The sequence below is a fragment of the Chiloscyllium punctatum genome, chromosome 12, assembly GCF_047496795.1.
Source record: "Chiloscyllium punctatum isolate Juve2018m chromosome 12, sChiPun1.3, whole genome shotgun sequence".
Taxonomy (NCBI): Eukaryota; Metazoa; Chordata; class Chondrichthyes; order Orectolobiformes; family Hemiscylliidae; genus Chiloscyllium; species Chiloscyllium punctatum.
In genome coordinates, this window is record NC_092750.1 from 43,251,729 (window position 1) to 43,265,087 (window position 13,359).

At 41.5% G+C, this 13,359-nt stretch overlaps 1 protein-coding gene and 1 long non-coding RNA gene across 9 annotated transcripts in view; one reads left to right on the forward strand and one right to left on the reverse strand.

Annotated features, from left to right (window-relative positions):
- The window catches only part of adamts9 (ADAM metallopeptidase with thrombospondin type 1 motif, 9), a 256,708-nt gene extending 252,302 nt beyond the window's left edge, over positions 1–4,406 (reverse strand). For all 6 annotated transcript variants that reach the window (XR_011962042.1, XM_072582481.1, XM_072582483.1 and 3 more), the window contains exons 1-2: positions 4,079–4,406; positions 3,558–3,913 (exon numbers count right to left, since the gene is read on the reverse strand). Coding sequence is in view for 5 of the 6 variants with exons in the window: in XM_072582481.1 (XP_072438582.1) it covers positions 3,558–3,913; positions 4,079–4,160 (438 nt within the window). In the remaining variant the exon portion in view is untranslated. The remainder of the gene's footprint in view (positions 1–3,557; positions 3,914–4,078) is intronic.
- Positions 2,179–12,660, forward strand: LOC140483823 (uncharacterized). Of its 3 annotated transcripts, none has more exons than XR_011962048.1 (3): positions 2,179–2,848; positions 6,419–6,669; positions 7,958–12,660. It is a non-coding gene; the product is annotated as an uncharacterized lncRNA (long non-coding RNA). The 3 variants fall into 3 exon arrangements; XR_011962049.1 differs by having other exon boundaries at positions 2,179–2,407; XR_011962047.1 differs by lacking the exon at positions 2,179–2,848 and adding an exon at positions 3,579–3,683.
- The last annotated feature ends 699 nt before the right edge of the window (positions 12,661–13,359 follow it).

The window sequence follows — 13,359 nt, forward strand, 5'->3', positions numbered from 1 at the left end:
ACGCCCACATGGTGAGGTATGCCTGGGAATTCCAGGCATCAAAGCAGTGGCAGCAGCAGAGCCAGCCACTTCTGGCTGACGTAGGCCTGGAGTGAGGACTCCTGATTACCAGAGAGGCAATGGTGGCAACTCCTGGTTGAGGTAGGCATGGAGTGGGAATGACATCTGAAGAGTGACAACTCTGACACTGGTGGGTCCAGCAGGAGTGATGGAGGGGTAGTGGTGCAGTTGGTAAGCTGGCTCAGGGCTCAGGACTCATGGGGGAAGCAGCACAATGATGATGGACTCTATTTCAGCTATGTCTTCTTATTCTTAAACTACTTAAAATGCGACAGTTGAAGCTTTCACTGTATCTTACCATGTTGTTCATTGTAGAGTACAAGTGGCCAAAAATAATGATTCATTCATTCATAGACCAAAAGATATTGTATGAGGTGTTTGTCGGGAAAGACTTAAACAAATATCCACTAAGGCATAGCTCAGAATATCAATGTAACTTTTAGTCTTCATACCACAGAAGCTTTCCAGACATCCAGATCGATCACTACAAAAGTCATGAACTCGCAGATGATTGGCAGAGCAGCAAATTTGTTGAAAATAAAAAGTGACTTCCCACTATACAATGCACTGTTGACAGAACTGAAATTCAGTGCTGTCAACATGAAAATGATGTATGATATATACCGCTCCTCAAAAATGGACATTTTCTAAGAAGTATGCCAGTGGATGCAAATATACAGGTTATTAGAGAAGGGAGAAATTACTCCTTGCAAATGTAGATTACAAGGCTGATGAGATCACTGCAAAATTCTTATCCTGAATAAATATCTGAAGAAATACTTCATATTTGTAGTTACTTCTGATGGAAGAGATTATTTTGCAATATAACCTTAAAGAGGTGCAACATCTAAATAGCAGCATGCTAAATATAATGCACATTGGGCATCATTAACCATCATGGAGAGGTCAAACTGCAGAGGTGAAGACAGAAATTTCTGGAAAAGCTCAGCAGGTGTGGCTGCGTCTGTGGCGAGAAATCAGAGTTAATGTTTCGGGTCCAGTCGCCCTTCTTCAGAACGCATGATAGCTGGGAAAAAGATGTTTTATTTTTATACAGAAGGTCGTGGTTCTGAAGAGTGACTGGACCCGAAACGTTAATGGTGGTTTCTCTCGACAATACCTGCTGAGATTTTCCAGCAATTTCTGCTTTTGTTTCAGGTAGGGTTGACGGTCAGAATCTTTTTTCCCAGAGTTAAAATGTCTAATACGAAGGGATATGCATTTAAGATGAGAGGGGGAAAGTTCCAAGGAGATGCCAGGGGCTAGTTTTTACACAAAACGGTGGTCGGAGTCGGGTTCCCACCATCAGGAGTGGCTGCAGAGGAGATATGATAAGGGCATTTAAGGGACTTTTAGATAAACACACGAATATGCAAGGAATAGAGGGATAGTTCAAGCACAGATAGAAGGGATTAGTTTAATTTGGCATCATGTTCAGCACAACATCGTGGGCCGAATGGTTTGTTCCTGTGCTGTACAGTTCTATGTTCCAGCATCCGCAGTTCATTTGGGTTTTTTTTTTGCAGAGATGCCCATGAGAAACTCACTACCTCCCAGTCTCCCACATCTCTCCAGGCACATTAGTTGCAGAGACATAACTGCTCATTACTTTTCCAGCTTCATGTTGAAGAACCGAGGTTAGTTTGCACGACTCTTGGACAAGATTTTTCTGCATAATTGAAGAACAGCAGCCGAACTCTGTCGGATAAGAGTGAAAGTGTGATGAGACCGTTCTAAATAAAAGGCTGTGGTGCCAAGTGACCACACCACGATCCTGGTGGGAAACTCAGGTGGCAAGGAGTAAGTTTGGCGGAGTTGCACTATAGTCATAGGTTTATATAAACACCGGATTTTAGCTCCTCGCCCTCCAGGGCTACAAGGGCTGGTTGCCGAGAGCGCACCACAGTTTAAAGGTGCAGCTCTATACTGGTACCTCTCAAGACAAAAACACGACATAAACATTTGCATTTTTAAAGCAGAAAACCCGCGCTTACCGAATCTTCTCTTCGCCCCCCCGATACATACTTCTGCTCAATTTTAAAATGTGAATAAATTTACAAGCACAATTCTTCGTGGCTTTAAGAAAGTCTCGCCCCTCGTTAGAAAAGCCAGCTCCGCCCACAGCGGAGCAAAACAAACAGTCACGCTGCTTCAATGTTTAATCCCTCTTTCAGGTAAACTGAGGCCGGATCTTTGCATTAGAGACGTGAAAACTGAGATTGTTCGATCACTAGTTAAGAGCTTCTCGCTGTTTCTCACACTGGAGATTGAGAATGATAAGTGTCTGCCCGCTGCGTCACCTAAAAACCGTTTTCAGGAAAGAGCTTTTCCAAATATTGAGCACAAGGTAAGCGAATGAACGGTGGTTTCTGGAGATCTGCAAGTAAATTATCTCATGACACAGTAACTGTCCTTTAATGTTTTGGAGACGTTACAACAAGCAGCTGCATTCTGATGCAAATTAACAAGAAAGTACTGGAGGAACTCAGCAGATCAGGCAGCATTTGTAGACACCCACACACACAAAGTTAACGCTTCCAGTGTGACTCTTCAGAACTGAAAGGGATTGAAAATGATTTTTGTCCTAATGCTGTTGACAAAATAAAAGGGGAGCGGGGAGAGTGGGCAATGAAGCTGAAACAACTTGGAAGATTCAAACGGAAATCCCGTCGGAGAGAAGAATGGAGCGTCCATTCGGCTGCGTTTAAACCAGTGGCTTTGAAGTTTCACAGCGTGTAATGAAGGTGGAGTATAGCGAGGGGAGAGCTCACTGCGTCTCATGTCAGAGGTGAATAATGGCTGTGCGGAATTCGTGGACACACCGAAACCCAAAGCTGCAGGAATGAGTCGGTGGGTTTCGGCAGCTTGCTGCTTTTAAGGGGTCGAGTTAAATCGCGGGCTGAGACTGGGAAACGCTCGGTAAGGTTAGAGAACTTGGATGGCTGACGCCACTCTCACGCTGCTGCTTTGAGGAAGGGCTAGGGGGCTGCGTTACTCTGTGCGTAAGAGAGACGTCTGTCAACTGGAGTTATTAACATCTTTGACGTCGACCCCCAGTCAAACTTGTTCCCAGGATCTCCAGAGGCCGTGTACACCGTGCGAACTGAGCAGGCTGTACTACTCTGACTCCGTCCCACTAGTCCTGCCTTATTTAGCGATGGTCATCAGGAAGGTGTTTTTTTTGGGGGGGGGGGGGGGGAGTGAATGACGACTTACGCAAATTGTTCAAAGAGGACGTTGCGTTTCCCAGTGTGGTCTTGGTGGTTTAGCACGTTCTGGCTCCTATTATCTTCACATGTTATCCCCAGGGACAATCAATTCTGATAACGTTGGAACTACATCAATATAGTGATGTTGCCAACATTTCAGGCTTGAAAATGACAAAATATTATATGCAACTTTTTTTCAAGACGACAATTATTATTACCGAACAACCAATTATACTTTGAAAACTCCAAACTCCAATTCAGTCTCGCGAGGGTTAAAATGTTACTTACCAGTCCTGTACAGAGACTGATCACAGCTGTGTGCTCCGGTTTAGCATTGACCTGTCCTGTGTAGTAGCAGTGCTTCGTGTCAGTGTCCTCTTCGTGAAACTCTGTGAAATTAGCTTGTATTCCAAGGTGTGTAACGGTAAATATCGGTGCAATAAATCCCGAATCCGCAGTTAAATTGAGGTGAAAGAATTGCCCAAATGCATTAATTCTGTAGTGGGTTGTGAAGGCCCAATGGTCGGTGTCAATGCTTCGTTTTTTCCTCCTAAAATGCATCGTGTTTGGGAAAGCGTCCCCAAACTCAGTCACTCGAGTGGGTGTCACGATTTCATAAACCTTCAGCTGCTCTCGCAGTTTAACTGAAACAAGATAAAATCCTGATTTAACACATGGGGCATTACCACAAATTAAGGTCTAAATATGTATCACACTGACGATTGCTATGCTAAATGCTGTTCCTTTTATTTTAAAAATCGATAGTTTTGCAACAGTAATGCACAGTACACAATATAATCAAGTATTACCTTGTCTTTGGTACATTTGTGGTGTTCCTTCTATACTGGAGACGAAAAGTAACATTACCCCTACCCAAAACACAAGTTGCATGATTACCGACTGTGTACAGAAAGCCCTCACCACAAGACAACCACTGTAACTTAGCACTCGAACCTTTCATTCAATTTATCCTCGATTGAACAGTGCTGTGAGAGTTGGTGCTTGGCGTACGTAGCATCCGATATCGTTGGCGTAATATTGGGTAAGAGAACATAGTGTAAGAGGAGGTACAGGGGAAAGTCAGTGCTGGCTAAGTTTTTACATTACTGCCTGTGCCTGTGAACTCGAGGATTTGATCTTTTTAGGTTGGGGGGGGGGGGGAGATGTTGGGGGCGGTGACGGCTCGGCGGACTCAGAGTTTCAACCCTGCTAATCTGTTGAGCCATTGACGTCTCGCAGAGACCTCCCCCCACTCCCTTATCGAGGCCAATGGTATGTCAGCCTGGGTCTGTCGGCGAATACTAATCAAACGCTATGCTTTTTTTTCTCTCTCTCTCTTTTACGAACCTTCCTTCTTCAGTCGAAAGTACAGAAATATGCACAAATAGTCTGCAACTCTGAAGCAGTGAAACAACTTCAGCTCCAGACACTTCATTGTAAATCGAAAGACAAAGTGAAATATTTAAAGTGATCGTTTCTGTCCTTTTTCTCTGAACTCAGCATTGTCATTATCTCCCACTGTCATACAAGATTGTTTGTTTTAGATCAAGACATTTTTGTATCAGTTTTAGGATCTTCTTTCATAGCAGAAGACATTTCGCATGTAAAGATGTGGAAGTCGTTAGATAACTTTCTTCCCTGTGTTGGTTCTGAGGATTACATTGCACATGGTTTTACAATCTTAAGACATACATAAAGAACCATGCTTCAAAGAGTATGAAAAGAAAAACTGGATCCAGAAATGTTTACTTGTTCGTTATCTCTTAACTTTCTATGAATAGGGCTTCCATTGCAGGAAATGCTCATACGTTGCGCGAATGAACGTTTGGACATCAGGGCACCTATAATTTACTAGTTCCCAGCCCAATAATCATTTCCTCTGGACGCCTGAGATCTCCAGTGCATTGCCTCTTAAACCGCAGCCGACAGGATACGACCTTGATACGATTAGAGTGGCAGTCACAGGAACTAGATTCATTGTCTTCCTCGAGTATAGATCGAGCCTGCTATCTATTTTATCGATGGATCTAAAGGGGATTTTCGATTGTCATCTCACTGTTTTTTTTCCACTGTTGGATAGACTTGTTTAGGTTCAAGTTAGCATAAGTTTAAGTTGCATGTTACAAAATTCAACGCATGAATTTGAGGTCCATATAATAAAGTGTTATTACCGACAGAACAAGTCAGATGTTTCAGCATATCATCCAAAACTGAAATACCAGCTGCAGTTTAAATGCCTGATTCCCTCACAAATAAGGCACCCTGTTGATATTTGTGATCTTCAATGTAAAGCATTTTAACAATTACAAAATTGAACAGGATTGGAAGTGCAGCTTATTAACAGACCACACATTGATAAGTATTGCAAATTCAAAAGGCCAACTTTGTGTTCGCATAAGAACAGTTATAAATTTCATAAGTGAAAAGGAAACTTTTTTATTCATTCATGGAATGCAGGCATCACTGGCTGGGTAAGAATTTACTGTTTGTCCTTGAGAAGGTTGTAGGTGGACTGCCATCTTGAAGCGTTGCAGTCCCTGTGCTGTAGGTGGTCACACAATGTCATTCAGTGAAGTAATGGTAATATATTTTTGAATCAGGCTGCTGAGTAGCTTGGAGGGGAACTTGTAGGCGGTGATGTTCCCAAGTATCTGCTGAGCTTTTCTTTTTAGGTGGTAGGGGTCCTGGATTCAGAACCCACTGAACCTTAGTGAAGTTCTAAAGTGTTTCTTGTAGGTGGTGCATACTGCTATAACTGCATTGGTTTGGAAAGAGTGAATGTTTGTGGATGTGCTGCCAGTGAAGTGAATTGCTTGGTCCTGGATGGGGTCAAGATACTTGATGTTGTGACTGCACTGATCCAGGAAAGTGAGAAATATTCCATCATACTGCTGACTTGGGCTTTGGAGATGGTGAACAGGCTTTGAGGGGTCAGGAGTGGGTTACTTGCGATAGGATTCCTACCCTCTAACCTGCTTTTGTAGCCACTGCATGTATTTGACTAGTCCAGTTTCTGTTCAATAATATACTCCAATATGGTAGTGGCAGTAATGCCATTGAATGTCAAGGGGTGATGGTTAGATTCTGCCTTGTTGGAAATGGCCATTGCCTGGAACTTATATGGTGTGGATGTTATTTGTATTTTTCAGCCCAAGCCTTGATATTGTCCAGGTCTTTGCTGCATTTCAACGTAGACTACTTCAGTATCTGAGGAGCTGAGAATGATGCTGAATACTGTGCAATCATCAGTGACCATCCCCACTTCTGATGTTATGATGGAGTGCGGGACACTAACGAAGCGACTGAAGATGGTTGGGGTTCGGACACTATCGTGAGGAACTCTTGTTGAGATGTCCTGGATCTGAAATGACTGACCTACATCTATCATTCCTTGTGTCAGGTATGATTCCAACCAATAGAAATTTTACACCAGATTCCTATTAACTCCAGTTTTGTTGGGGCTCCATTGCCACACCTAGTCAAAGATAGCCTCGGGTACAAGGGCATAATTCAACTCTTTTGTCCATGTTTGAACTCAGGCAGTAATGAGGTCAAGAACCATGAGGCCAAATCAGTCAGTGAGCATGATGTTGCTAAGTAGGTGCTGCTTGATGCCACTAGTGATGGCATCTTCAATCACTTTACCCGCAATCGAGGGTAAACCGATTGGTGCTAATTGACCGGGTTGGATTGTGCAGGACATACCTGGGCAATATCCCACTTTGTCATGTACATGCCAGGGTTGAAGCTTTACTGAAACAGTTTGGCTAGGGTTGCAGCAAGCTCTGCAGCATAGCTTCAGTACTATTGCTGGAATGTTATCAGGGCCATAGCCCCCTGGATGAGGTCGAAATGGATCATCCTCTCAGCACTTCAGGCTGAAGATTGTTGCAAATACTTTAGCCTTATCTTTTGCACTTACATGCTGTGCTCCCCCATTATTGGAGGATAGAGATATTTGTGGAGCAACCTCCCACAGTGAGCTGTTTGCTTGTTTACCACCCTTCACAACTGGATATGGCAGCACTGTAGAATGTAGATCTGGTCTATTAGTTGTGGAATCACTTAGATCTGTCTGATGCTGCATCATGCTATCGGCATTCTTTTGTTTGAACCAATTTGATCAGAACCAATTACATCAAGTTACAGATTATATGAATATTAACACTTTTTTTCCTTTATTCTGTTTTTAATTTAAGCATTCACCCTTAATGGCAAAATGGAGTCATTGCTGTAGAGATCTTCTGGGACCAGAACGTGGGTGGCATGGTGGCTCGCTGGTTAGCACTACTGCCTCACAGCACTAGGGACGATTCCATTCTCAGGCGACTGTTTGTGTGGAGTTCACACTTTCTTCCCATGTCTGCATGGGTTTCCACTGGGTGCTCTGGCTTCCCCCCACAGCCCAAAGATGTGCAGGTTAGATGGATTGGCCATTCTAAATTACCAGTAACATTCAGGGGTGTGTCAGTTAGGTGGATTAGCCATGGGAAATGCAGGGATGGGTATAGGTGAGATGCTCTTCAAAGGATCAGTGTGGACTCGGGCAGAATGGCCTGTTTCCACACTGTAGAGATTTTGTGGAAACAATGTTGATAGAGTAGAATTAATATTAACAGTTGCATACATCATTAATTAAGAACATTTTAACTTTAATTGTGAATATTCATGTTTCTTTGCACTTTCAGACTCAATAATCCCTCCAAAGTAATCACCTGATAACTCCAATAAACTTCACCTTTTTTACTTCTTTGAATCAGCAAAGAATTAAATGGTAAGATTTGACATGTAGGATAAATCATTGTAGCAATATTTTGAAAATAAGTTTTGGTAGCTTTTAATAACAAAATGAAGATAGGTTTGTGCTACATAATGTTTTGCTTACTAAAGATATTCAAGCATTACTGAAGAATACAATTAATAGTTCACTAATTTTCAATGTACAACTTGACAGAGAAAAAAACAACTAAACGATACTAGTTAGCAGTAGTATCCTGGAACTACTGAAACAATGATGAACACAAATTAATCTGTGTTATCATATTTCACTAAGCCACGAACCATAAACACAAATAGATCTGTCATGTAACTTCATTTCTTGAATGATTAACTGAATAGGATTCTCCCCCAGGGCCAGTTCTTGCCTGCCAAGTTTGCCTAAGTAATAAACACATTTCACATTGGGACCACCATTCTTCTTAAAAAAAAAACATTTGTACAGATTTTCAGCTTATCTAACATTTGCTAGGGAATAATATTCCTATATACATTAGCCACTTCATGCAACCATATCATATATTTAATTGGAATTGATGAGGCAGTGTGCTGAAAAATATACATAAAAATGATACAGAAATTGAGATCAAGCCATGTGCAAGAATTTGATGCAGGTGACTGATAATTTGGTTGAAAAGGTGGAGTTTGGAGTTTTAAACATTGAGAGAGATGGTGGGTTAAGGATTGTTGAGGATTAAGGATCCAGAGAATTGTTACTAATTTTGAGGCAGACAATCTTGGGAATGCACAAATGTTTCCAATCAGAGGGCCAGAACATTGGTGAGGATACCAGACTGAAGGAGGTTGTAGAAATAGTGTGGGCACTGTGTGAAGTAATACGATAAAGGAGCATTAGTTAAATCTTTAGGAAATAGCATGAGCAGAAGTTGCTGATGGAGAAGTGCAAGCTGTATTTAAACAAATAGAAATGGAATGATACAAGGCCAATCCATGGAGTTGGACAACAAAACCACTGAGAGAGGGTAGCATTGTTAACAATATCAAATGAAGCACAATAATTGAGGAAGACAAGGAAGGCAGTGTGGCCCAAATTAATTAAAACAATTAAATTTTGTGTGAGAACAAAATATATTGGAGCAGCCTTGAGAGGAAAACGGTTGAGATTGGATAATAGCCAAAGTAGATGGATATTTTATTGAAGAGCCTGATGGCAGTGTTTTTGAACGGGAGAGGAATTGTGCCTGAAAGAAATGCTTGCAGTTATGAGGGCCAGGAAGAGTTTTTGAGTTAGAAGTGGAATGGGGTTGTGGGGATCAAGGTAGATTGTGAGTTAGAGTAATATCCTGAGGAGAAATGAATTTGAGGGGCAGATGTGAGAGTAATCGTAAAATGATGTTCACTGAGAAGTGGAATGAGTGAAAAACTAGTGGGAGTCAGGAGCAGGAAGGAAGAGGAAAGGTTAGCATTACAACTGCAGGTTTGGCCTCAATCATTGAGGTGAAATTTAGAAACTCTTTTCATTTAATATTGGAGGTTAGGGTATCAAGGGAATACATTAGGGGAATGAGTTTTGTGAAACATTACAATATGAAACAAAGAAAAGAAAGCATGTGTATTTTCCCTTCAGGATGGCCTGGAATGGTAGTTGAATAGAGTAGGACATCTGGGCCAAACATGCTATTGTCAGGTCTGGAAATTAATACTTGAATTATTTATGCATCTGAGTTAGTGAGCAGAAATATTTTTGGGAAGGGGAGGGTTATTTAGAAAGGTGGTTATTTAATGCCTAAATGAATGGATGACCATGATGAAACTGAAAAATGAGAGTGAACAAATGCAAAATAGGTAGCCCTATAAGAGAGGAGAAAAAAGTGTGTGTGTGCAAATTTGTATAAGTGAAGGAGATCACACATGGTGGCCATGAAAGAATATGAAAATGTAATTTTATTGTCTATTCATTACAAAGAAAGCCAATGAGGGATGGAAATTTGACAGATGTAAAATAGATGATGAAGTATATATTCTATAAAAATTGTAGCGTCTGGTGGATGGATTTTGGCAAGGAAAACATGGGAGTTGAACTTCAAGGTGATGAGGTTTGGATTTCAGCAGTGACAATATCCCCCTTTCAGTGAATACCACCACCATTAACATTCGCTTTCTGTGCTCATGCAACAGATGGCTGCTTGGATAAGGCAATCGGAATAAATGGAACTATATCATGAGTTGTCATATTCAGATGGAGTGGAATGAATAAACTGCAATCTTGCACAATGATCTTTACTGAATTTAGTATAGATTTCTGTCATGTTACATGGTACACTATGAGAACTATATCCATGACTCCTTAAACAAACTCTTACATTTTATAAAAAGAACCCCTCAATTTTGTGTTTCAGAATTTCAGTGGAAGCATTGTCTGTTATAACTTAAGCACTGAATAATATTCAATGTAATAATGTTTGGTCATGCTCAGATTGTGGTTTGCTTCCTGCTGCCAACACATTTGTCTACAAAGTCTTTACCACAATGAGAGGTTTCATTGGGAAATGAGACTTGGTTGTCAGCCACTTCCTCAGCAATCTCTCTGATGAGAAACCATTGCCTTGATGGGGGCTGGTTTCTCTACCTCCAGCTGCCCACTGAATTTGCATGTGTGGGCCTCTTCCTCACTCCTGCTGGCAGAAGAATTCTCCTACACAACATTAACAGCTTCCATGTTGATTAGCAATCTATCTATTGGAACTTCCTTAACCAGACCAACAACAGATTCAAACCTCATGTTTGTTGACAGTTGGAATTGAGAACTCTTCGGCTGAATGAGATTTGCTGCATCAGAATTTTCGCTTGCCACCTGTTTGGGATCCTCACTGTCAAATGAAGCTGCTTCCTTTGCTAATGAGATGAATTTAAAGTGCTGAAAGCAGTTGGCGGTGAATTCTCCATTTTAATGGCAACATTTCACAAGAGCTGCACGATCTTCAGCTATTATGTCTTACAGTTCTGCAACCTGGTCAAAGCAATGCAGCTGTTCTTCTCAAGTCATCTGTGTGTTCCTAACATTTCTATCCAATTATATTTCAATTGCTGTAAATGTGTATTTCTGGTAAACTGCTATTAAGATGCTCTATTACGTAAAATCACTTTTTCTTTGCAAATTCTGTGAAATTAAGACTGTAATCTTGTTAGTAAACTAGCTAGTATATTTCTTGTACTAAACTTTAATCCTGATTAAGTGCAAAGCGATGGACTTTGAGAGGTAAGGATATACACAATGCATGATAAATCCTTAGGGATCACTGAGGAAGAAAGGGACATTGATGTATAAGTGCATAGATCCCTGAAGGTGTCAGCAGAGGTAGACAGGGTGGTGAAGAAGTCACATGGAATACTTGCCTTCCTTGAAATGTAAAATATAGGTGCAAGGAAATCTTGTTACAACTTTATAAAATAACGGTTAGGCAACAGATAGAATACAATGTTTAATGCTATTTATTCATTTGATGTGGGCATCACCGGCCAGGCCAGCATTTATTACCCCTCCTAGAGGGCAGTTAAGTGTCAACCATGTTGCTGTGGGTCTGGAGTCACATGTAGGCCAGAGCAGGTAAGGATGGGAGTTTCCTTTAAGGGCGGCAATGTGGCACAGTGGTTAGCACTGCTGCCTCACAGTACCAGAGACCCGGGTTCAATTCCTGTCTGTGTGGAGTTTGCACATTCTCCCCATGTCTTCATGGGTCCTCTCCGGGTGCTACAGTTTCCTCCCACAGTCCAAAGAATGTGCAGATTAGGTGAATTGGCCATGCTAAATTGCCCGTAGGGGAATGGTCTGGGTGGGTTGCTCTCTGGAGGGTTGGTGTGGACTTGTTGGGCCGAAGGGCCTGTTTCCACACTGTAGGTAATCTAATCTGATCATTAGTGAGGCAGATGGGATTTTTCTGACAAAAGTCTAATGGTCATCGTTGGTCTCCTAATTCCAACTATTTACTAAATTCAAATTCGATTATCGACCATGGCAAGATTTGAACCTTGCTCCTCAGGACATTATCTGGATCTCTGGAATAATAATTGTGGGATGAGATCAGTTGGCTATCACTTTCCTGGGACCAGCTGGCTGCCACACGATCAGAAGGATGTGATTGCACTGGACAGGCTGCAGAGGAGATTCACCACGATATTGACTGGGATGAAGAGTCCAGTTAAGAGGAGAGACTGGTGAGGCTGGGTTTGTTTCCCATGGGGCAAAGGAGGTTGAAGGGATCTGATTGAGGTCTACAAAACTCTGAGAGGCATCGACAGAAAAGATCATGAGAATCTCTTCCCCATGGCAGGTGTGGCTAAGACATAAGTCACATAAGTTTAAGGTGAGGAGAAAGTGACTTAGAGGAGATCTGAGAATTTTTTTCTCACCCAGAGGGTGAAATATATATGAAATGTGCTGCCTGAGAGAGTGGTGGAGTCAGGTACACGCAACACTTATGAAGAACCTGGATGAGTACTTAAAATGCCAGGGCACAGTAGGTTAGGGACCAAGTGCAGGAGAATGGATTTAGCTCTTTTTGGTTGGCATAGACACCATGGGGCGATGGTCGTGTTTCTATGCTGTATGGCACTATGAAAATGAGGTTGAAATAAATGGATCAACCAATATAAAGCAGATGAATGAAAATTAAAATATAATTTGGAAACTAGTCAAGACAATGATTTAATGTTATTTTCTCTATATATCTTTCTAAAAATTAAGATTCTTTTTTTCAAATGCCTGCTCCAACCTTCACCTCTAGGTTTGCAGTCGGCCACCGGGGTAGCGCCTCTTACACTCCGTACGGGCCGGGACTTTTCACTGCCTAGCCTGGGCTGCAACTAGGCCGAGCCGTGCAATCTCATGGTTGGGGGTGAAAATGGTAGGTTTACAGTCTCTGCACTGTAGAAAAACTGGGGGACGCAAACAGACAGCTGCTGCAAAACAGGGATGGAAATCACACTTTGAAAGGCACTAAAGAAAACATTTTTAGCAGATATAATTTTCCAAATTAAAATTTCAACCATTTAGAAACGAATTTTGATCCAATAATTAAACCTGAAATCATGCCACAAAGCAATGAATTGACATTTTAACAGGGATTTCCTAGATTTTTAATGGTTTCATTTAAAATGAATGGAGTTTTTTTTAACTTAATGGTAGAAACGTCCTCTCAAAATATTTGTGAATTGAAATGAGGTACATGTGATTAATTTTGAATTGGTCGCCAGATTTTGTGCTACTTTTTTATTTGGTGCTTGAATTCACAGATCGCTGGAGATGGCATTGGATCTGACCCATTGCAGCTTTCGGATTAGCACACGATGTGCA